This window comes from Harpia harpyja, chromosome Z, assembly GCF_026419915.1.
Source record: "Harpia harpyja isolate bHarHar1 chromosome Z, bHarHar1 primary haplotype, whole genome shotgun sequence".
Taxonomy (NCBI): Eukaryota; Metazoa; Chordata; class Aves; order Accipitriformes; family Accipitridae; genus Harpia; species Harpia harpyja.
Genome location: NC_068969.1, coordinates 116,058,650 through 116,084,341, shown reverse-complemented (window position 1 = coordinate 116,084,341; position 25,692 = coordinate 116,058,650). Strand labels below are relative to the sequence as shown.

Sequence of the window (25,692 nt, the reverse complement as noted above, 5' to 3'; positions counted from 1 at the left end):
TATCTTGTAATTCCATCAGAAAAACCAAATATTACAGACCAGTGAAAGACTGTATTACTAACATTTGTATTAAAAGTAACCAGTTTGCACATAACTAAACCCAGATAAATGTAAACATGAGATTTTATTATTTTTTCAACAGCACTTAATAAGCTGTTAATAAGAGACAATTAAATAAATTTATTGTTGAGTTCCAGATCTCTCTAGATACAGGTAAGACTCCAATAAAACCAGTACAAATCTGGACTTCACATTCTGAAGTATGATTATTATTTTATTGAAAGGAACATAAGAGTAAAGCTATTTTAAATTATAGTCATTTTGAAACCAAATGGCAACTTTTTTGATGCTTTATGAAAAAGATGTTGTTCCTATTGGAAATCAATAGGAAGGCAGAAGAAATTAGATAGCTATGATTTGCCAAGAAATCAATAAGAAATAGAGCAATATCAGAACCCACGTTCTTTAACTTTTACATATTAAAATTTGACTTGCATGTGAACAGAAATTTAAGAACTTACAGGAGAAAACACGTGAGGTGCCATTGTATTTTTGTGATGTATCCATCATATCATGTCTGACAATTTAAGGTATTTTGCTTTTAAGACCTTTCTGATTTTGACAGACTAAAATACATTCCCACTGCTTAAAGACATTATTTAATTTGAAATGATTTAATACATCCTTAAGAACATTCTGTAACACAAAAAAATCACTGTCAAATATTTATTTGCAGGCACCTCCTATGATGCTTTGCATCAGCCATCACTGGGAGGGGCAGGGGGAACCTACAGCTGCAAAGGCACCAAACCTGCACTTAGTAAATCGTGGCGCAAGAACAACGGGTAGTGCTGAGCAGCACCCCACAACAAAGCAGGTTTTTCTATACGGCAATATTCGGGGGAAAAGGAAAGCTTTTAGCAGCGTAACAGAGAGAATTTAGACTAAGATGGGGGTAACTTTCATCAGGAATTTTTTGCCCCAACTTACCCTCCCTGCCACCCCCTCCAAAACCCAACAAAAAAAACCCCAAACCTCTGCGTTGGGAGGTACTTTTCAGCACTGTTCCAGAGCCTTCCCATACAGCCTTTGCACTCCAGGTATGTCCTGGTATGACAGTATAGGTACACAAACACATTTCAGTTCCTGCCCCATGCCTACAGATGGAAAGGAATTCCATTGAATTAAAATGTGCAACACATTTTAATATTTATTTGTTGCTTGTTTAGCAAAATAGAGAGTCTTTAGACCAACATTCTTTAATACTTAAACAAGTTTTATTTAAACTATAGGAGACTTTACTTTTCCGTGGGATCATTTTAATCAAACGGCGAAAGCAACAAGAGGCAATTCTCATTTTCTGATTCGCTTTCATCTGATACAGCTAGAAACTGGAAAAACAGCATCTCTTCAAAAGGCAGGTGCAGGTTTGCACGGGAGCAAGGAGCGGCAGCAGGGAGGGAGGAAGCCCTGGGGCAGTACCAGAACCGCACCGGCCCTGCAGAAGCTGAAGACCCTCCGCCGCGGCCGGGGAGCCCCAGGGCCGGGGAACCCCAGGGCCGAGCTGGTGCGATGCACGACCCTGCGAAGCAGTTCCCACCCTGGTACAGGCAGAGAGGGACCCGGCGCTGCCTTTCAGCACGTGCGATTTACACACGGCTTTATCGAGGGCTCCACTGCTGAATACAGAACACACTCTATTTGGCTTTCAGTCAATTAAGCTTTAAGCTGTCAGCAAACAAGACTTTTAAGTTAATTTTGAATCACCACAAATCAAGTCGAAGGTTGTGAAAGGGCACGCTCACATGCCAGCATGAAAAAAGGCAGTTTAATTGCCTCTGAATAGCTATTATATGCTGCAATTGGCCTATTGAATCTTAGATGATCTATTTATTTATCAAAGTGCAAAGACTGGTAAAAGAATGAAGTGTATGAACTTTAATCATCCTCTCTCTTGCGTAAGTAGGTAAAATTAAAGTTTTTGCATATAAGTAGTACTCTCGAAATTATATCTTTTAATACAGGTCAATATGTTTACATTATATTTTACTTTCGAATAGTTACAGCTGTCCAAACTACAGCTGAAATGTGAAAATAAGCAATTTCCAATACAACAAGGCATTGCTATTATTTTTTTTTTAATCTTCCATCAGGTTTTTCATATACTATGTAGATAACTGATGTTTTGAACCTGCTAGCTTGAAAACCTGACTAACCAGAAGGTATAGAAAAATGCTGTAAAATGCTATAAAACCAGCTGCTATTAAAGTGTGTTACAAAAAACTGCTACAAATTTCATACTAGACCTCTGTCTTCATGAAAAATAATTTTGTTTAGAATAAAATGACATTGGACAGTACCCACAGGAATGGGTCTTCAGAACTTAAAAGTTTTTTCATTGATCTACCTAGAAAAACTGCAACACAAACTACGGAAATGCCATTTTTAAAATGTATCAGCAGAACTAATTAATTTTAAGAATAACATTCTCTAACTTTGCTGTGACTAACCCTATGCTTAAAATACACAGTTAACCATGAAGAGGGTCCAGCTGGTTTCTTAAGACAAGGCATACATATATATACACACACCCCCACAGAATAGTAAAGTCTAGAATTATCATAAGTGAACGGACAAAATTTCTCTTTTTGTAACTAACTACAAGAAGATGCGTTCAAATGTTAATAGTCCAACCAGCTGCAATTCTTCACTTGTTAAATGATGCAAGATGCTGACTAGGTATTCTCCTTCCCTTCAAATCCTACTCACAGAGAAAGACAGCCTGGGGGAATTCACATCATGTGTTTTAGGTACCTGAAGGACAACCCAGGACCCTAATTGCCTTGAGTTACTGGAAAGAGGTAGGGAAGGAAATTCAGAACGCCAAAATCAGGAGCCTCAAGGTACAGATTGGTACCCACTGTTCATTGCTCTAAATGTCAGCCTGGTCCCTTGTACAGCTTTTGTTTTTCATTGCTCCTTTCACCCTGGGGGAAGATTCACAAACTGAAATTGTGATAATGGCTCCCTTACCCACTTAACATTGGCCTCAGTCAAAACACTCCATGTTTTATGTTCTTCCTATCATCAGGTCCTGCAAAACTTGCGTGAAGAAGTGTGGTTTGCATATAAAAACTGAAGAATTACGCGTAGCTAAAAAAACCTTCAAAGAATCATTGAGAAGTAGTGAAAAAGATCTGCCAATGATGGAAAAAAGTAACCAAAACTACATGTGTGAAAAGTTTGCTCTTCCAGCACTGGAAGAGACCAGGTGTAAGGAAAAGATGTGGTTACAACTAAATCTCTCATTTCACACCTGCATTTAATCAAGCTGTCCCATGTCATGAGGAAAGTCCAGCTGGAGCTCTGGAAGAAGAGGCCACTGCTCCAGCGACTACTCAGGCTCTGCAGGGCTGGAGAAGAGGAGAGGAGAGGCTGGCCGCAGGCTGTGGCATGGAGAGCACGGGAAGCGAAGCCCAGGACAGTCCTGCAGGCATGAGCCAATCTGCCGGGCTCGTGCTGTTATGACTACCTCCTGCTTGCTCTGAGCAGTGCAGCTCATTACACGGCATGAAGAGAGACGGGCCAGGAGGATTTTCTGGAGAGAGAAGCAGAGCTTCCACAGAGCACTTTGATTCATGCAAGAAAGATGAATGTTTATGGCAAATGAGATGCAACAGCTACTCGCTACGTCCAGGTGACCACTCAAGACTTTCCTTGGGCAGGAAGGTGAAGGATGGGGGTTTTACGGCACATATTTATGATCTCATCCTGGCATACCATGCAGACTGGTACAGACCACAGTCCTGCTATCACAAACAATTACCTGGTCAACAATTTCTGCGCAGCCAGTTATTGTGCTACTGGATACCTGTAGCTAGTTCTGGGATGTCAACACAGAGAAATATTTTCTTCTTTTTTTTAAGTCAAACATAGACTTAGTGCTGAGACAACACCTGATATTTTTGAGAAGGAAAATAGGTCAGAGAAGGTGATAGGGCATTAAAGTCACAAGAGCAGTACACAGAGCAAATGTGTTTTAAACTGATGAAGTGGGGACCTCTGAAAGGATTACCCCAAGAAATGTAGTCTACATATTGTCAGGGTTATAGAAAGTGTTCAGATGACATATGAAGGCATATGAACCCACGGATGAGGAGACCACTGGATCCATGCAGACCTTATCTTTTCCTTCACGAATCAAAGCAGACCCTAACGCACCAGCAGTTTAACTCTGAGTTATAGAGATGTTCTGTACCCACACAAGTAAACTCTGCCCATGTTTGGTTCTTTTAATAAGCAATATATAATTATAAATGAAATTGTGGCTTGACGTTTTAAACCTTATTTAACTTCTATGTCAATTTTCACAAGCGAGTCCAAAAACGTAAATTAAAAAAGCACAGAGGTTTCAGGTCTTTGCTTTACGTCACTACTTCATTGCCTCGGGAATTCGTATAACCTCAGGGCAATAGCATTTAGATATCTACGTAACAAACACAGCCATTTCAGAATTGTTATTACTGCTGTTGATGCAGTAAATTCATCTTCTGTAATGAACTTACTGGATTACAGATGGAAAACAGCTCACCTGTTGCATAAAACAGTAGACAGTGATCTCAAACTACAGATGTCCAGTAAAGTTAAACAAAAAAAACCCTTCCCGATTTTAGAAGTTGCTTCAAGACTAAAGGAAACCTTGAAGTTGTATGTTATATTTAACAATATATTGGTCATCAAGTAAATGATTCATGTAATAATAGCCAGCACAAGCTTCTGGGAAAGTCATCTCCACATGAAATTCCTAGACTCCAGTAGTTCTTATGCCAACACTCATAAGAACTGTATTCCATGTGGAAATGGTTAATTTACACAAGAAAATACTGCCGAAAGCCACGGATACTATGCACATTAGCAGCAGAACAGCTTCTTAAAGCATTTGGTCCATGATTAAAGCTAACATCCCAAGACACTTACACCTTGCCAGCACTGTTATATTTAGCACGTGCAATCACGCTTAAACTTACTGAGGTGGATTAAGGGAAATCTGAGATGTTTGTCACCACACACCTTTCTGAAATGCTGGACATTAGACGGAGCTGTACCAATGCTGTCACACGTCCCAAAGCCAGCACTGGGGTAGCGTTACCTGCATTAGCTGTGTTTTACCAAAGGCCTCAGAGCTGCTGCACTTCTTGCTAGGGCTGTGGCACGCGTTGCAAGGAACTTCCCTGCCCGCTACCATGCAGGGAGTAAAACTCCCGTCGAACATTAAAACACAAAGGCTTGCTGTGCCTCGGAAGGAACTCTTCAAATCTAAGACAAACATGACAACATAGACTTTTTTTTTTTTTTGCAAAACAGCAGCTGTAAAGAAGCTGGCTAAGAACTGTAGCAAAGCTGGTAGCCTTGCTATGTCCCAAATGCATTGCCCAGCAATGACAGAAAACAGAAACTGCTTATACGCTCATGTGCCTCAACCATTGAAGAAAACATCATATAGAAATTTAAGCATATTCCTGCCTCATACTTTAATGCCATTACACTATTATTAGAATGAAAAAAGAAAACCCAGGAAGTATGAGACTTACGAAGCTTTTGGTTGCAATGCTAACCAAAAAGGAGGCATAACAGAATAAAAAGAACACAAAAAATGAGGACTTGCAAGAACACTAGAAAAACTGTGCTTCAATACATTGCTTTTATAGCCTGTGCCTCTTTAAAACTCCACTTCTACACCTGAAGAAATTACTCTAAATAATTTTGACTGTAACTATCTTTCAAAAGTCTTTGATTGAGTTAAGGAAAACATCAACACCGAAGCGTCTCTGCCTAATGTCACTGACAGAAGAATACAATTAAGGTATACATGTTTGTCTAAGACAAAGAGAACTAACTTTTCCCAAGTTAATACGGTTTTTCAGAGTAACTGCAGCACAAAAGGAGACTGCGCAGCGCTGGAAGAAGACATCTGCCACCAAAACAACAAAAGAATTTCAGACAAGAGTCCCAGATCGATTTTCACAAAGTACTGACGTATAAAGCACACATTGATGCCGACTTCCCACTTTCACACACAAAATAAGACTGTGTAAGGACTGATACTACTTAGACACATTATGCGAAGTTTAGTACTAAGCTCTGTATCACCAAGTAATTATAGATACCAGAAAGTTTACAAAACTAAATGAAAAAAGTTATGTTTTCAAATACAAAAGCAAGCATTTGTAGATGAATGCATGTTAAAGACCGCTTCTTGTGCTACACTAAAAAAATCAATATTTAATACCATCTTTATTCAAAACCGCACCGTCTGCAAATATGGCTTCCATGTAATATACTGATTCCACTGAAATATGTGATAGATGAAGTAAATACTTTAAAATTTGAAAAGTTACTTGCTCCTGTGATTAAGTTCTGGCCCGTAAATTAGTACGACACAGTGTAAATACATAGGTATAGAGAGAATGCTAAACTTAATTAACACACGGAAACATCCACCCTGTAGACATGGCAGCTCTGCCAGGTTTTTACGCTCAGCGGATTCGCTGCCCTCGTGGGAGGCAGGAAGAGAGGCCAGGCTGTCCCCAGCAGCTTTCACTGCTAGTCCGTAACTCCACAAACCCCGCAGCAGACGGGTAACTGCAATCAGAGTTGTGCACACCCTTTCCGAAGCAGCTCCCCGAGATGACACCTTCCAGCTGGCAGACAACCAGCTGCTGAACAACGTGAAGCTGGCACACGTGGCCAGGTGCCCAGGTTTTTCCTGTTTTCAGGTCCGTGGCTCACAAGCTGAAGAAAAACCGATGTTGCCTCCCACAGAGGACAAAGATATTTAACAATGCTGCAATCCAAGTTGGAGCTTAAAACCTATGTATATTGCCTTTTGTTAAGTAGATAACGTTGAAATTTTTATTCAAGTTTGCTAACTTTTTCAGCCAAGGCACTTTTACTTATTTTTTTTTTTTAAATCGACAGTCATTTTTGAAGTGTCAGTTACTTCTAAATCAACATAAACGTTACAACTAAAGGCACGCTGGTAGCCCGGTTCGTATCGGGCTCTGCGGCAGCCCTTGCCCAGCTCCTGCTGCAGCTGCCAGGCCTGGCTGAGGACGGACCCTGCAGCACTCAGCACTGCCCACAGCTCCCAACTCCGCAAATGCTTTGCTCTACGCTTCTCCGTTAATTAGAAAACACCCCACCAGTACCCAAACAAACCAGTTTTCTTGAATTACTACTTCCTTAATGAATACATGTAGCAGTCTCCCAACGCTGACAGATGCCATTCAGACAGATGTCAAGCCCATAACACCCTCACAGAGAGCAGAGCTCTTAATGGCGTTTACTGGGCGACATCTGCTTGACTGGCAGATGCCCGTATCTTTTCCAATACATGCAGCTTTGTTGAAAAAAACCCGTGTTTTTACATGAATTATGTTCCCTTAAAAAAAAAAAAAAAAAACGGAACAGAATTTTACCCATAATTTCATGCTTCCTTGTAGATAGCTAATTACAAATTCTAGGAACCTAGATTCTCAATTAACTGGGTATACAATTATCTATTTGTCACATTTCTCAAGGTGCTTCAGAATTCCTGTTAGTACACAGGAAAACTCCATTAAAAATTAACTTTTACATGTTAAATAACCTGTGTCTGTGAATTCGTATTCCATTTTTAATTGTAACAGAACAGACCATGTGACAGAGATGAGTCACTGTGTATTTTCTCTATTTTCTTAATTAGCATCTGAAAGGGATGAAGTTTGCTTTAGATGATAAAACCCTCACTTTTCTGGTGTTTTACACAATAGTCAGTGCGTGATATGGTAGATGGTTTTCCAATGAGTGATTAAATACAAATTAAAAGCTTCTTTGATCTCTCTATGGTGGGCTTCAGAGATACAAAAATATATGTGACAGGATTTGTGGAAGGTACTCGGGTTCAGGATAACCTACTTAAAAGAAACCCAGCAGGAACTTTGTCCAGAGACTGACTCTTTTGGCACCCTCATTGTGCTGAACAGTGGGCCACTGGCTTGTTTGCTGGGGATGGCAGATGGTTTCATTTGTTGTGTACCTCCACTCCACCCCAAATTTTCAGTGGAAGTCTGGCTGGTAACGGGAGGGACGCAATGGGCAATGGCACCTGTCGCTCCCACTTCACTGAAGTCCAGCTCCAGCAGTAAGAAAGAGAATGAAGAGAAACCACCGAAGTAGTCCAGAAGCTTATATTATTAAAAAATAAAGAAAAAAGCATAGTACATGACTTAACAGATGACTGTCTACAACTTTCAGTTTGCAATTTGTTGAAATATTTTCTTCTGTTACCATGTAAGCCTTTGAGTAAAAAATTGTAATAGCACACAGAGAATAATAATACATCACCTAGGAACTAATTCAAAACTACTTCAAATAGTCATATGGTACCAAAATCGGAAAGCTTAGACAGTGCAGGTAAAATAAGAAGTGCTCAAAATATGAGAAAATGCTGGAAGTGAAAAATGTTTGCAGATGCATTCCATGTACTGCTGCACTTCAACAGCAGCGACGGTGCGTAAGGTACAAGATGAATCACAAGAAACACAGTCCCTGCCCTAACACTGTTGAATCTTTAACACAGACAAATACTGTCACTGATTAAAGAGCTATTTTGAAGTTTAGAATATGGGTTAATCTAGCAATATTTCTTGCTTCTGACTTTACCAGTTAAAGGATAATTATTGCTGAAAAAATACTAGTCATTATGCACAAAATAGATTTGTGAATATTGAAAGAAGAGACTTAAAAGAGTAAATTTTCAAGTTGACAGACATTTATCAGTAGCATTGCCAGATTTTATTTTCCATATAAACTTTTGTATGTGCACTACTATAACTGCTGGAAGTCTCTCGTATCAGAAGTAATCGTGTCTGTACAATGCAGAAGTCATACGTTAGCATGTGCTTGACTAAGACTCATTTTGGTTACACGGCTAAACAAGGAGTATTTTTAAAGCACCTATTTACTGCCTTAACCTGCCACAAGATGTTTTCAAACAGGTCTGTCTTTCTCTGTGCAAGGGATCACCAAGGGACAAGGAGAAGGCTGACCATTATTTCTTCCCATTCTGTGCACTAACATGTCACAGTAGCATGCAGAAGGAAATGGACTGGATCAAATAGTAAGCCTTATCTCTGTAGCTAAAGCAGTCCACATACCCTATGGCCAAGCTTTTTGGAATGACAGATCCTGAGGAATAAATTGCATTTCAATTCAATTCCCCACTATCCTGATGGAGCTATTGACTATGCTATATCACAGTGTTTCCCAAAATGATAAAACGTTTATGTTGGCTCAAGTAGAATTTAATGAAAATGTATCAGTTACTGGTTTTATTTATGGAAATACCAAAAAGAATAATTGGTCCAATAACAGTGTATTTAAGTGTCACCTGTCAGGCCACCTGTTGGAGTGTTATCATTTTACAAGCAAGTCAGCTTAAGCAAGTTGTTGGTGCTAGGTTTCTGCTCCTCAGAGCAGTGTCATCCCCTAGGAGCAGGCACAAGAGGGGGCACAGCAGTCTGTGCCTTGGATTTCCCACCCACCGATATTTTATTTTCACATAGCTGTTAAAACAAAGTGTAGGAAAACCATAAACTGTTTACTGTTTAATAGCAAACAACAGATTTTGTAAATCAAATCAATTAGGGGGCACAAAATCTGTTCCCTGAGGTTGGAATGACATTCCAAGGACATCTAACCCCCCCTTCCTGGGAGCCCTGCAACTTAGGTAAAACTTCTCCAAATTTCTCAGAATTAGAACAAAACTTCTAGCAGAACTCTTTGGGCTTGCATCTGCCTTGCACACACGAACACGGCACCATTGCTTCATAGCAAAAGGAAGGTCCAGATTAATTCCAACGTACACCTCCTCTTCCACCAAAGCACTGCAGCAGCACTTCGGCTGAGCTTGCTGCCGAGTGAAGCACAGTTCCATGAAGCGGTCCAGGCACAGATTTAACAAACTTAAACACAGAGGCATATTTTTGAAAGCCTTTTATCTACAAAACCAAGGCAGTCTATATTTCTATAGTCTTTGCAGCTGAGGTGGCTGTACATGCCAGTGTTCATGGAAGGGGGAAAAATGTTTAAAAAAAATCGGTCTTTAATTAGAACCAGGAACAGATTTGTGCTTTGCAAGCGTCACTATCAATACTACCGTGACTAAGTTTATCATTACAAAATGTGATTGCCATGGAAAAATTCCACATAGTGCATCGCTGAAGAGCCTGGCGGTATTATCTAGGTCAGTAGAACAGAGGTTGGAATAAGCTCTTCATGGCAAGAGTCATCTTTCATTGTAGCAGCACCATCAGCAATAAGGTCTTAACCAGAACCTGGCATTCCTATTACAACCACAAGCGATACCAAACGTCACCGATAGGACATTCGTGAAAGTCTGGAAACATCTACAGTTACCTTGGGAATTAATTAGAACTAAATTAATTCTAAACTTGCTAGAAGTTTCTGTTGATTAGGTATAAGAACTATCCATACAATATTCAGAATATGTATCATATTATGCCCCAGTATGTTACTTATTTCCATTACTAAGGTAATGTTGCACAGCTCAAAGGCAAACACTTTGCAACCTAAAAGTTACTTCCTTTAAGTTCTTAATTTCCACAACAGCTCCACACCGTAAATTCAGTGGATTTCTAAAGACAGCCTATTTATGCTATGATATAATTTTCTTCGCAAGTAAATAAATCTCTCAGAGGTAGTGATGCACTACAATGCTGCCTTTTTCACAGCACCAGTGACATTTGACCCTTTATCCCTGTTACATGCTCAGCCACGTCCTTGTTTTACTACCACTAGAGATGCTGCTGCACCTGTGCTAAAACATAATGACAAATATCTGTATTTCCAAATATGTAACGATACTATGTTGTTGTGTTTTTTTTTTTTTCTTAAAGCATTTTGCTCTTCCTTTATTTACTGGAAAAATGTATTTGCATTTCTAAATTAAAACTTAGATGCTACCTTGGAGCCTAAGATTACATGGAAAATATAAATAGATTACAAATTACAAAATTAAAAAAAAAATTTTTTTGAAAAGCCAATTTACCATCATGATGAATTGCAAAATTTCAACCACCGAAGCCAGTAGATTTTGTGCTGAACTAGGAAAAAATGCTGTTGTCCACATGTGAATTATTTAAGCAAAATATTTGCTCTACTTTTCGTTACCCAGAAAAGCCTTTCAGGCATTAAGCACAGAAATACATACCACTACTACATTGGAAGACTATTCGTGTGTGTATTTTCAGTGCATTTGAAGATAAACCCCATTTTCTAAATAACTCCTGCATGTGTGTTTTTAAATGCTTAAGAGGCACTGTAGAGTATTACTGAAGTATTTTCCAGAAACAGGCTTCAGTGCTTTTCAGCCAGCTAAGCTAAAATGCTTTAATCTCTAAAAGGACTGATGTGAAAGTGATCCTTTTAAAAAGTTATTTGGATAAATGAAAGCATTTGGTGAATCTCAATTTGAACTGAAAAAATCCTGTTGACCACTGCACACCAGCATTACTTTGTGCAGTCAAATCAATAAATATTAGCCTTAATAGGACCACTATAGAAAGAAGCTGCATATTTTTAAGATAAGGTTAAGTTTAAATTCTCTCAAAATTCTTTTTCCTCCCTATTCTACCAACACAAAACTAATTGTATTCAATTGTAGACTGAAATTTCATCTTTACTCAGGATACTTTTTTAAAATTCAACTCCTTTTAATAACAGAAACACTTTCTCTGTAAATAAAATTGTTACTACCATCAGACTCTAACAACATAGCAGATAGGTTTCTGAAAAACCTCGAAACTCAGTCTAGCACATAGTAAAAAACCGCACATTATTTGGAACTTACTCCATTAAAGCATCCCACCTTCAATCTTTCCTGTGAAAAGAACATATGACATCGAAGGGGCAGAATGCTGTCCCAGATACAACACACACTTGTTTATAATACTGCTATTGCTAAAGCTTCAGAAAAAGAACCAGAAGGTCTCTAACAGACATGGAGCCAGAGATGGTATATGTTCCTGAAGGAAACACTGATCTGATGTACATGCTGGGGAAATCTGTTTCAGGGTACGCCAAGCCCATTCATTAATTTATTTTTATTTTTTCTGAGGGTCCATCCTCTATTCTTTGTTGTTTCTTGACAAGTCCTGCATCGTCCCCTAGCTGCTAAAAGCATTTCCAGCATCTACCTCCCTCTTGGCTATTTCCAGTTAGCCTTTTACCCTCAATGTGTGTTAATGCTCCCTCTCCAGACAGGCTCCTCTTCCACCAGCAGTAATCCTGTCTCAGGCACCTTCAACCAGAGACTTGACCCAAAACTAGATCTGTCATACTAACTGTCTTCAGGTCAATAGGAATAACTAGTTTTCTTTTAGACTTTCACAAAAATCTATACAAAGCTCAGCCAAAGGAAAAAAAAAAAAAAAAGAGCTTTCATGCTCTATAATCTGCAGTATGCTATGCTAAAATACATACTGTAATCATTCAAATTCCAAGGATATTGATATTGAGCATATAGGTATTTTCCTTATGACACTGCATAAATAACCATGAAAAGAATCAAAAGATAATTGCCATAATTAAATGCATACTTTTGTATGGTCTGTCATTTCAGAATATGCCTCGACGGACCAGAACTCTTGACTTTACCTGCCAGTCTACAATGAACTACAGCAACAGTAAAAAGCTATAAGTATTGTAGAAATGAAATACACTTGAATTCTATGTGCAACAAACTAGCAGCACTTACTTGTTGAAAACAAACAAACAAGCAAGGAAAACAATTCAATCACGCAGACTGAGGGTAGCACCATTACATCCGATCTTTCACCAAGGTAGATAATTTAAGGGCTAACTATAAAGAATCACATAAAGCCTTTATTCTTCAAGAACCACAAGCTAAACATGTTGGCTGCAGGCCAACTTAAAAGCTCAAAACACATACATTAAAAAATATATTATGATTCAGAAGTAACACAATAATATTGTAGTAGTTACAGTTAAGCAGGTATTTAGTTTTTGTCTACAGCTCTTTTCTACTTCTTCATAAGCAGCCTTAGTATTTTGTTTTCTCATGAAAAATAGGCTATTTGGCAGAAAGTGTTCCACCTCCTCTGCATGGTACCTAGTATGTAAAAAAAATAACATATTCATTATATTAATGCTCACCTGCTGTGATGTCATCATCAACCAGATCATGCTCCTCTTCCTGAACTTTTGCTTCTGTTCCCAATGAATCTGGGCTTGCACTACCAGTTTGAATGGCTTCCGTGGTTACTCCAGCTGAAATAAACAACCAAACACCCACAAAGTCAGTGATTTTTGGTAGATAACATCCTTAGAACAGGAAAAAAAAAAAGTAATTATCTTTTGATATTCTGAACCATGCAATGTAACTCTATGAAACATAGATAAAATAAAGAGCAACTATTTTCCGGTTTCCCTTCATACTGTATGCAGACTTTTCACAAACCTCTCCTTTAAAAATCTTTTCCACACTGTAAACATCTCTTCTATATTTTCTTCTTTTTCTGCCATCTTCTAGCATCATTAAAAATATTAGATATACATATCACACGCTAACAACTTATTTAGCCACAAAATACAGAGTTCCAGCAGAACTTCTTTTACATCTCCTCTCAATACTTCATCTGTCTTACAAAAAAAGTGCTGTTTTTCCAGGTGAGCTTCGTAGTGTATTAATTCAGCTGACTTATTCCATGTCATTTGGGTTGGGATGCATCTGTTAGTTGCTATTAGAAACTACACAATGAACACCAAATCATGCCACATAACACCACGCAATTAAAGTTATAATTCACCTGTTTATACTCTGCCCAGTTACAAACTAATTATTCCCTATATGAGCCTTACCACAATTCAATCAAGGCATTATCAAAAGAAGTGTTTTGTTAAGGGTAAAAAAAGTACAGTCTCACAAATAGTCTTCCCAAAGAGCTTTAGGAAAGCTAAAAAGCAGACCGGGGAGGGTGGGGGGGAAAGCCCTGATAAGATTTCTTTCCTCCCAATACATCCTCTGTGTCAGCTTATACTGTCAAAAATCTTATTATATGAAGCAATTGCTGCTTTACTGATTGCAGCATTACGTTTGCAATCCACAGGGGCATTAAGTCCCTGTTAAAAAAAGGACCATGGCCCTTTGTCAGCACCAACCAAATTTCAACAAGAAATTAAGTCTCTGCAAACAACCCTGCCTTGTGGAAGGCCAACAGCTCTTGCTGACCGACACAAGCACCAGCAATGGCTTGGCAGTGGGCAGTGGAGAACTGCCCACTCTACCTGCTGCTGCTCCTCTTCTGCTTTTAGATCATGTTATGAAATCATTAATGTCCATTACTTCAGTTCTCAGTAGTTTTCATGCAATAATTTGCTAGTCTTCTCCAAACATATGAATACGATTGATAAATGAAAAGATGACAGTATCATAGTAAATCACAAGGGGGGGGAAATCTCTGTCAGCTGTCTACAACAACATTTGTGAATCCACACCTGAAAGCCATTTAACTCTGGGTCATCTTGAAATCAGTTCAGAAACATTAACATTCTCATGGGTATTCAGATTTTACTTTTTTAAGTACTGTTTTTAAATACTAAGTATTCACAGAAAAGTACTTATACCTTGTGATAACACAGTGCTTTTGTCTGACAGCAATTTCTAACTTATTCTGACATAACCTCTTTATAAAGAAACTAGTGTCTTTTAAGAACTTTCTGAACGCCCTTCCCATTGTGTCAACACATATAAAAAACAGTGACAACAAATACACAACCAGACTGGAACACACTGCCAAATCAATAGCATATCACTTCATTAAGCATGCTGGCATGATTGCACAGAGATCACATGCAATTACAAATTGCACATGAACCTTATTCAGGACACTTTTAAAAATAAGGAGTTCACTGTTATGGTGCAGCTGTTGCAGCCCATGGGCATCTCTCTGTGGGGTCTTCACCAGCATCCACACAAACACCAGGATTCCAGCACCACTTCACCAAAATACTTTTTGGTCTTCATCTTCAAGCACCAATTATTTTCTAACACTACTATTTATTTGTGCATACCCACTGGAGTCGGCCAGTGTCTTGAGGGGAAAAGAAAAGGTTATTTTTTAAGCACTGCTCTACATTTTGCATCATAGTTAGTACAAGGAGCTGCTAATCTCTGAAGGCATAGCAAGCACCTAGCTGTTCCCTAAATACCACTTCCATAATCTAAAATTCTTTCTTTCCACACCCAGAGAAGGGTGAATAGTTCGCATGCCTTTTAAAAACTGTAGTATGAAGGCTCTGACTGATGAGCTTTCATCTCAGAGGGAGTATTTTCTGTGGTTGAACACTCAATTTGGTAGAAGCCAAGGGTCTAGCAGTCCCTAAACAGTAAGTTTAGGCTGGGACAAAATTCAAAGCCTTTGATTTATTTAATTATTACCTCACCTCTTTCCCTGCTTTCTAGCCCCGAGTTGCTGAAAAGAGGCTGATTTTCCATATTAGAGGTGCTATACCTTTCTAAAGAGCTTAGCGAGACTAGTTGCAACACAGTGGAAGGAAGGAAGTGACTTTGCATGAGTTGATTTTAAGTACAGTGTATAAAAACTTAGAAAAGTTTATTAAAATTTTATATAATTAAAATAAAAATATCAGTAAAAATCTATTTAATCAGAACGATTAAACATTCCTCAAAAAACACTGAACAGGTAAAGCCAAAAGGGGAGAAAAATAGCCATCACACAAAATTTGTCAAGCAATACATTATCATTTCCTCTCAATGAAAATCCAGTAAGAAGGAACATGTATTCCTGGACACGAGTCTTTTCTACATAATTCACCAAAAATGTCTCAGAAACATGTTTTAGAAGTGAAAAGATCATAAAACTCTGAATGTATTAGAAATAAGCCAGCTGACGTATTCGAAAAATATTGGAAGATTAAGTGAGATATACTTGTTTTAGAAACTTATGCCATTATTACAATTTACTATTTACTGCAGCATCCTAAACTCATTATTCATTTAATACATTAAAATGTTGCAGCACAAAATTATTCGCCTTACTTCTTTGTGCTCTTTTAAGTCAAACCTTGCACCAGTAAGATGATCAACCACGTATATAAACAGCAATGTCTTTGGGGTCCAATCAAACTATGCTTACTCAATAAAAACTCTCATTTAAATCGATGGAAGTTTAATTAAGTTTTACTCAATTAATCTGGCTTTAAATAAAACTTTCTAACAGAAATATAAGTCTAGTAGAAATACATTCATAAAAGCTGACAACAGCATACTCATTATATTATTATAGGACTTTTCATATTCATTTTGCTTTCCAGTGATAACATGGATTATTACTTGAAGCAGTTTAGAGACGCACAATTTAAGGATATCTGTTTAAATTTCTTTAATTTTGTGCTGCCACACTTAAGATTTTCACTTAAAAAGAAACAGTAATTTGACAAAAATGTTTACCTGAATGAACTGGGTTTTAGCAACATGGGAAGCAAGAGAAGTGCCTATACTTAATTTCTGGGCAGAATGTACTGAAAACAGATTTCTGCAGAGGCTGACCAGCACTGCCCGCATCCTGGCAGCCCATGACAGGCAGCCTGCCTGCCTCGCATTAATTCACTCCACACCGCTCCGATCGATCCCGGGCAGCTCCCAGCCGCCCCGCGCGGGCTGCCTGTCTGCTGGCTTCAGCCGCATCCCACATGCACACAAAGGCCGGGGCAAGATAACCTTTTGCTTTCCATTAAAGCCATAGGAGCCATTTTTGTATCTGCAGTAACATCACATATTTAAAAATATATCTGTCCCTCCAGGGCTTGGTGGACAGACCCACCACCAAGAGCTTTCAGGCGTCCCACTGCACAGAGCCCTGAAACGATGCCTTCAGCATTTTAAGAAAACGTTTACACTGACCAAGGTAAAATAAATAAAGAAATAAAATAGAAACATAATATTCAGCAAAGAAATCCCTTTAAAAAGATAATTTAATTTGCAGAATCCGTTTGACACTGAAGATAGCCCTTGCTCTTCAAAATAAGCAGGCAGAAAAAGGCAGTATTCCCTTTTTGAACTTCACCTGACAACACATCATCATGGCAAACGCCCCACAGACTATGCAGCATTTCAGAAACAATTGTATGCTGTGCAAATGAGGAGCAGACAACGCTATGGCAAATATTTACAGTCGCATGACATAATCTTGGGAGATACAAGATGAAGCCTTGAAAGCTTAACTGTTTTCCTCCCTGTGGGAGCCTGAAAAATACCAACACCTGCAACATCTCTCATAGGTTTAATTCATAGCATCACTTATACATCCATTCCCATTTGATGCGGGGTCAACAAGCTGACATGCCAATTTTGGATTTGAAGGCCCAAATAAAACAAAGATTTATTGTTCCCCCTACAAGGTGCTGTGAAACGAAGCCTAATGTGTCTGAACACCTGAACTGCAAATCGTGCGACGCAGAAGCCATTCAGGCAGCTGTAAGCGAGCTGCTCAGAGCCGTGACAGTGTAAAGGGCCCATTTGAGGTGGTCCCCGCAGCACAAGGTGGTGGTGTGCGGGCAGACCCACAAGAGAAAATAAGATCTGCTTGGCTTTCTCCCTGCTCCTTCACCCTGCCATCTACAGGGGGACAGTAATCTCTCTTGCATCAGTTAAAAGATTATTAAGAGATAACCCTGTGCAAGTTTGCCTGTCTTTCAAGTCCCCTGAACACATTCTATCAAAACGCTGGGAGACATGCCAGTTGCTTGATCTGTACAAGTAAGGTCATGTCCCAGAATTGCTATTGGATCTGAGCAGCGAATATACAAATGGGGAAAAGATTTCATCTCCGTTTGCTAGTACTACACACTTGATACATTCAAGAGCCAATTAAATGCATATGACAAAGTATCTTATATCAGCAGCAAGCTTCTATTAGTGATTACCACTTGTTTTAATTAAAACAAACCTGTTAATGTGCAAGAGAAGCACTGTTTCTACATCACACATATAAGAACTATTGCAGAGCAATAACATATGCTGGACACAAAAACACGCTGATAATAATTTATGCCGCTATATCAAGAGGCAAAATCGGGAGGAGTGGAGAATGAAGGAATCAAAGCAATATTTCTTCATCTTTCATATTTCTTCTCCTTACCTTTCTAGCATAAAACTATACTTTTCAGAAGTCCATTGCATCCATTTTGGCCATCCTAAATAATTCTTATCCCCTTCAATTCCTCCCCAGACCTTTAAAAAACATGTCATTTTTAAATTATGTCTTACAATGTTAGTAATATATACACTTTGCTCTTTACCCACAACAGCAACATTTGTAGCTCCTTATTTTGTTTCTCCTTTCTGATACCCTAATTATTACTCTTCTTCAGAGTGTCAGCATTTTTGTGTACGTTCATACAGACAACAACACTATTAAATGCCTTCTCAGCCCTGTCATTCATAGTTTTCAACACTGTTAGCATAAAAAATTAATTCCAATTTGCTAGTCATAACCTGTTTTGCTTTCACAATATTGAACATTTACATTCAAGTCATTCATTCAGCCATGCTTAGCTGATCTATTTTACATTTTCTTCCTGTGTCTTAAAACTTTCTTTTTCTGATAGATAAGCACATCCTAATTTAGTGTGAAAACAAATTGTATGCTTTGATTTCCTAATGACTAGCAGAGGCCAAAATACTGTATACATACTTGAATTAAATGCATACAAAATACTCAAGTTTTTTCTTAAATGAGTCAGTTCCTGACTATTGCTATAAAAATGCATGCCATGCTTCTAACATGAACACAAACGTAAGCACAAGAGGCAGAAGAAAATATTATGCTTCCAACTGACACAAATGTAAAATAGAACAGCATACTCTTCTCTAAAACTTTCAAATGTAATTGTTTAAGTAATGAGCAGTACTGGAAATAGCGAATTATTGAAACTAATATGAATTACTGGTTGTTTTCAAGTATATTAAAAAGAAATTCCTTTTTTGGAAATAGTCAACTGGCTGAAGAAAGCACTACAGAGTGGTTTATATACACTTCACCAAGACAATTATGTCCATAACTTCGCACCCAACAAGGTCATTCAGTATCATTCCAGAGAAAAGAAATTAGTCATCAACAGTTTCTATAGCAGCTACTCCTCAGAGTAAAGGGCTGTATTCTACAAACTGACCTCATAAGGAGATCAATTAAAAAGTACATCCTAACATACAAAATGGCACAAATATCTATCAGTATGAATCAAGGCTCTTTCACATGTACATACAACATACTTTCACTTACTATTCACAGCTTGGCTGCACGTCTAACTGTGCAACAACAGCCCAGTAATAAGGCAAATGCTACATGGCTGAAGGCTGTAATTAACAACAGCTTAGTCTTAACAACAAATTCTCAACATCACTTTAAAGTACTGTGTTCCATGTAATTTATGCATTCAATTTAGATTTAATAAGATTATTACACATCTCTCAAAAATCAATTGGTATTTAATATAGATCTTTCTCTGAATAGAAACTACATTCTTCAGTGGAAAAAGAATCTCATTTTAAGAAAGATGAGCACGTATGACTTGAAAGCAAACATTCTCATTCATGAAGATATAAATTTTTACTGGTTTGTTATATACGGCAGATGTGTCTGGACATTATTCTGTAAGGCAAGTTTCTAGATGGATAACTGAATGGTGTATCTCGTGATGCTCACAGATCTTCCAAGAATATACTCTTAAGAGTCTGTACAACCTCTGCTTTAATAACAATGAATAAAATGTAAATAGGTATTTTGGAGAAAAATGCAACAGATTAGATAGTGGTCAGTAGCTATTTAATTTATTTGGAGAATAATCTTTACCCAGTATCTCCTTGCAGCACTTGGTAACCAATGGCTTTGAACACCCAACTGGGTAGGAGTTGCATCAAATATTTAACAGACTCTGATGGACATATGCTGCACAACCCTGTATTAGCTCCTTTCAGAATCCTTTCATACTCTTGGGATGCCTAAGGATCCCTTTATAACAATTCCTATAATCTAATTATACATTCTTTGAAAAGGAACATCAGTGGTTTACCACCAGTACCTTGTAATTTTATCAGCCCTTTTTATAGCAGCTTTCTTTCCTGAAAACTCCGAACTACAGCCTAGCCCCTCAGCAGCAGGGACAGCCTTTGCAAAAGACACTCCCATCCCAACGAGATGTACTGAAGTGTTCAATTTACTTCATCAGCACTAGTGACCTTATGTGATTTCATGATTGTGAAATTACTTTGAAAAGTTCAAGAAACTTTTCTATATAACCAGATTTTTCCCTTAGAATTTTCCCCTAGATTGGTAGCATTGTTCATAATTTTGTGTACAAAATGCCTTTTTTTTGTTTTATCTAGCAACCAAGTTATTTTCAGGTTTAATACAGCATTACTTACGTGATATAACGCTGTCAATGTACTGTGGTAAATAAGGAGCCCACGCATCAATGGTTTCTTTCCGACCTGCCTGCTCGATTCTTCTCAGTTCTGCTAGCAATAAGGCCTGGGCAGCTTCTCTTACCTGTAAAGCCAACAGGAATATCGTACAAACTCAAACATTTGTCAGTATGCTTTCAATATAATTTAGCAAGAATGAAAGAAAAAATATCTGCAGAAAAGTAAACTAAACTTTTAGAAGACCTTCATTTTTTCCCACCCCTCTCCACCATAAACACAGAAGCAAAATAACCACGAATAGGACATGCCCAGGACACAGCGAAGATGTGCTGCCTCACAAGAAAACTAGGGGATGAACGTCACAACTCAGTCCCCGGCATGAGTGCAGTGCATAAGCCAAACAACTGTCCCACCTCCTCCCGGCCTCCACGGCATGCCTTTCTCAGCACAGACAGCAAGACTGACTGAGGCTGTGTCCCATTCCGTAAAGTGAACGGGAAGACAGGTTTCTCGCTCAAGGAAATAAGGCTGAACCTTATGTTTGCGCTGATGCATTGAAAGGCCACCAAAATTCTAGTTTTCTGGAAGCAATTTGTGATCACCCCTCTCTACAGTATTTCCAAAGCTGGGTCCAAAGTTCCAAATGTGCAATGAACAAAGTTTTCTAAATGTCATGAATGTTGCAATATAAAAGCAAAACAAAACAAAAAAACACTTAAAAATATTTTTTCACATGATATTTACTCATTTACTACATATTACAGAAGACTGAGCAATGAAAGCAGAGGAAAAAATACATAAAAAGTTTCCCAAAGTTTAAAAAAAAAAAAAAAAAAAAAATCGGAGTTTTTACACCAATAAATACAAAATACTATCTTGTACTACTTGTCCCCCATTAACATCCCTTGTTCCACCTGAAGAGTTCATAAATGCACAATCATAAATACACACATTATTTTTGGTCTAAAAGATTTAACACACACATGATTTGATCAAGGTAAAATAAAAAATTGTGGACAGAATATAAATACACTATCCTGACACCTTAGGATACCCAGTTAACTGGACTACTGTTGCTTACAAATTTTAATGAGTTTCAAAGTAATTACCCTCTCAGGAAACCACCTCACAGTATATCCTATCTAGCAAAAGAACAGGCAATCAGGTAGCAAAAAAACCATATTCCCAATTAAGTTACAGGACCGCTGAGGACCTACAGTCTACAACCCAGCTCTGTCACTCCTTTCCCACTTGGAAAGCTGCACAGTCAACAGATTTTTTTGCCACACCAGCACAGGTGTAGTGTTAAGGCCCACTAGTCATTTATCAAACAGCTGGGTGACAAACCATTTACTGGCTACTGTATACATGCTCCAAAAAAATAGACCAACTCAGCAGTCTCTTGAAAAATATAGGGTAGGGTTTTTTTTAATCCTAATAAGATTCTTAATGATATCATGAAAGTTTTTAATCCAATAATTTCTTTTAAAAAACCCCATATGTACAGCATCCAGAAGGTTAAATAAATAAATATATATACATACATGCGATCACTTTATTCCACATTTTGACAGGTTAACTGGAAAATTAACTTACTGAATCTGAAATAAATAACAACTGCGGGAACTTGTGTCAGAAAAGAATTCTTTTTTTTATATTAAGGGAAAACGTGATCAGTAAAAGACAACGTAAAGACCAAAAAACCTAGGAGTACAAAATTACTACTGAAATCACCTCCAAGCATCGATCCTGCCACCTGCGAGCCAGCATCTCCAGAAGAGGAGGTCTGAATTTATCCAGTCCCAACAGGTCAGGGAGCATTACACAGTGCATAGCAGCGAGCTGGCTCCACCCTGTTAAAACACATCACAACAGGAAGGTAAACATAATAAACACCAAAGCAATTTTAAGTTCAAAATGCCATCAAGTAAATTTACATTGGCCACTGGCCTGGTACACAGTAGATCTTCAGGAGAAGGTGGGACAAAGAGGGAGAAGAAAAAAAATAATAGAACCAGTTCTGCAGCAGAACAACAGAATTGTTTCTTCTGCTGTGGGAACCTGAGGCTCACCCCATCATGGGCTGCACCCTGTCTTTACTGATCCCAGCTGACCTCAGGGCACGTTGTACAGTGCACGTGCTTTCTGTATCAGACAGGAATGAGCTCTTCCAGGCATAAATCATGCCTCGTGAACTAGGTGGTGAGATCTCAAACACATGCAAGGGTCAAACTAGATATCAGCAGAAGACTGCCTCAAATCAGTCCTGATTAAACATAAACATCCCTCTTCCTCCCCAGCCCCTCTCAAAAAGACTTCAGTGTCTAGTCACATGCTTGGATTTTAAACTTGCAGCCTCAAGAATATACTCAACATACATACAAAACAAAAAAGAAGTCCCTAAAATATTATGGCCAATTTTTTGCAAAAGCATAAGCTGTAGTTCTGAGTTCAAGATTTAGAAGCCCTATTCAAACTATAATTAGTATTACTTATCATGATATTTTATGTCCTACATGCAAGTGTGATTTAATTCAATTACAGAAAACTTAGCATATGAATTACCACTAGAAAGAGTACATATTCTGTCCTGTTTTAAAAGGTATGCAAATATGTGTAAGTGCATGTTTGCTATCCTTATCTTTCCATCTAAATCTTACTTCAACATGCTTACCTCAGGTGCATTCATACTGCAAGCCTGCAACGTTACATAGTTAAAACCAGCAAAGATAAGCATTATCAAGCTCAAACAACATAACTTTTAAAAATGCTCGTAAAGTACTCTATGCAAAATACTATTCTAGTATTATGCTCTACATTGACTTGAGAAACTGGAGAAATAATTCAGGTGAGCATACAGATCTATATTTTTAGATTGTCACCAATACTGAGCACAAAAATCTAAATATTTTAACTAATAAAGCTCTTCATGGTGCTACAAGAAAAGAAATCATTATGTCAATTTTCCTTAAAGAAAAATGGATTTAAAAGAGGAATTTCCAATTAAAGAGAGCACTGTTTCTAATACTTGAGATGCATGAAAGTAGGAATTTATAGCTTAGTAATAAGGGCATAAAAATTCTGATTTAAAGCAACTTGCTGACAGGCATAAAAGGGGTTTTTGTTTGTTTGTTGTGCCAATCTTTTTGGCAGAAAGACATTCTTCATAATGTGGATAAATATTTATTAGAAAAAAATAATCCCCAACACAAAACCCAAGTAGTTTAAATAAACAGTTTTCATAAGCACCAAAAATAAAATTTGAATGACATGAAACTGATTTTGTTTGTTTCATTTTAAAAGGAGCATTAAATTTGTGGTCCTTCAATTTGTAACGTGGACTACAGAGCGTTGGTGCTCATTCACCTCGGGAGTGCAAGACCTATCCTATCCCATGCTCATCCCAGCAGGTCCGCCTGAAGCTCTAGATGGGGCTGACCCTTCGTACCGAGAAGCGGCACTCACACACGCAGCCGAGATGGGACACAGCACCCGCATGGAACGCACCACACGTGTTGCGGCTTCTCTCCTTCATACAGTACCAAAGGGTAAAGGCACATGTATTTTCCCTACTTAAAAAAGGGCTGAGATTTTTTGCAAAAGACAACAGCAAACCCAAACAAGATCCGAAATACCATCTTTGATACACTAGTTGAGAACTGAACTTACAGACAGTCCAAGACACACAAACAGGATCTGCTTACCCTCTACCAGCATTAATGGCAAAATATACAAAAACCCTCATTGCCTGTCTTTTTTACAAAGAAAAATTCCTATGCAGATCAAATTAAAGTCATGTCATAACAATGATAAGGGACATTAGTTGAAAGTAAAAGACAAATAGATAGAAAAGTGAGAAAAGAATACCTTCATTGACTAAGAAACAGGTATGTAAAGTAGGAGCAGTGTCAGAGCCAGAGTGACCAGCTTCAGTGCTAGAAGAAACAGCAGGAGCAACTTGCAGAGGAAAGAAGAAATAAAGAGAAAAAAAAATAGGAAAGTGAGGAGAGCAGCTTCTGAAAAACAGATTAGTATCACTGAAGAATGAAAAACAAAACTGGAAGAAACTGTGATAATATTCAACTTAAAAAAAAACTCTAGGTTTTACAAGAAGTGCAATGCCAGTGAGAGGAAGACATGCAACTGCAGAGAAACACAGATACACTAACAGAAACTTGCATGTTTTGAAAAGACAAAAGTACCTGTAAATAAAGCAATTACAAACATGTCTTTAGATACTACATTTGGTTTGACAGCACAGTTGACTATGAATTTTACAAACAGGAGTTTTGCTGCTGCTTCTTGTGCTTTTCCCATATTTAGATAGATTTGGAATTTGCACTACTCATTAAAAACCCCTAGAAATAACCCCTTTTAAACCTGGGCTGCCCCATCTGTCACTCTAAAATGTCACAGAATGTATTACTGATGGTTAGTTTTAATATAGGTTCATTTTAAATGTGTCTCCATTCAAATAATTTTAAGCCTATACCAAAGAAAGGACTAAAAATCTAAAGCAGAAGCGTACAAAGCTTACAGAGTAAGACTACAGGCAAGCAACTACAGACGAGCACAGTTCAAGCATGTTACTCAAAACAGTATCTGTGACATTTATTTTGTAAACTCCATCATTTCTTGGTGCAAACGTAATTTAAAAGCAGTTCTAAACATTGTACGTCCACTAATGCCTCACGACTTAGTATTATCACATGAAAAGATGCGCAGACCTTATGGCATACACATGCTACAACCCGAGGTCAACGTGGAGATTTAGAGGTTACTATCTGACACTTCCTTCCTATAGAGAAATTACCATATGTCATGCACAAGCATCTTCAAATTAATCCTCCTCTCTTATTCCGTTGCAGAACAACAATGGGTTCAAGCTCCTGAACCGATTAAGCATTGTCTTCTGAATGGTCTGTTTGCTTTTCATGCAGTGAACTTCTTTTGTCACCATGGGACATCTGCATCAAAACTACTTTTTCCATACTTTTCACACAAATGCATCATGATGGCACGTGTACAGTGACAGGATAACTAGTGTAAATCACTTCATGACAGCAAAACCTACTTTCAGTAGATGTATAAAAAAAGCTATTCATTTTACGAAAAAGACTGTAAAAAAACCACAAAACCACCCCATACTGAAACTTAAGTCTTAC

At 38.1% G+C, this 25,692-nt stretch overlaps 1 protein-coding gene across 8 annotated transcripts in view; it reads right to left on the bottom strand.

Moving 5' to 3' along the window:
- WDR7 (WD repeat domain 7) overlaps positions 1-25,692 on the bottom strand; it is a 150,310-nt gene that overhangs the window by 79,618 nt on the left and 45,000 nt on the right. For 6 of the 8 annotated variants that reach the window (XM_052778149.1, XM_052778148.1, XM_052778146.1 and 3 more), the window contains 4 exons: positions 24,395-24,484; positions 22,262-22,380; positions 20,528-20,651; positions 13,237-13,350 (listed from right to left, as the gene is read on the bottom strand). In XM_052778149.1, the coding sequence (XP_052634109.1) occupies positions 13,237-13,350; positions 20,528-20,651; positions 22,262-22,380; positions 24,395-24,484 (447 nt within the window). The remainder of the gene's footprint in view (positions 1-13,236; positions 13,351-20,527; positions 20,652-22,261; positions 22,381-24,394; positions 24,485-25,692) is intronic. The other 2 variants (XM_052778145.1, XM_052778150.1) reach the window with 1 other exon arrangement.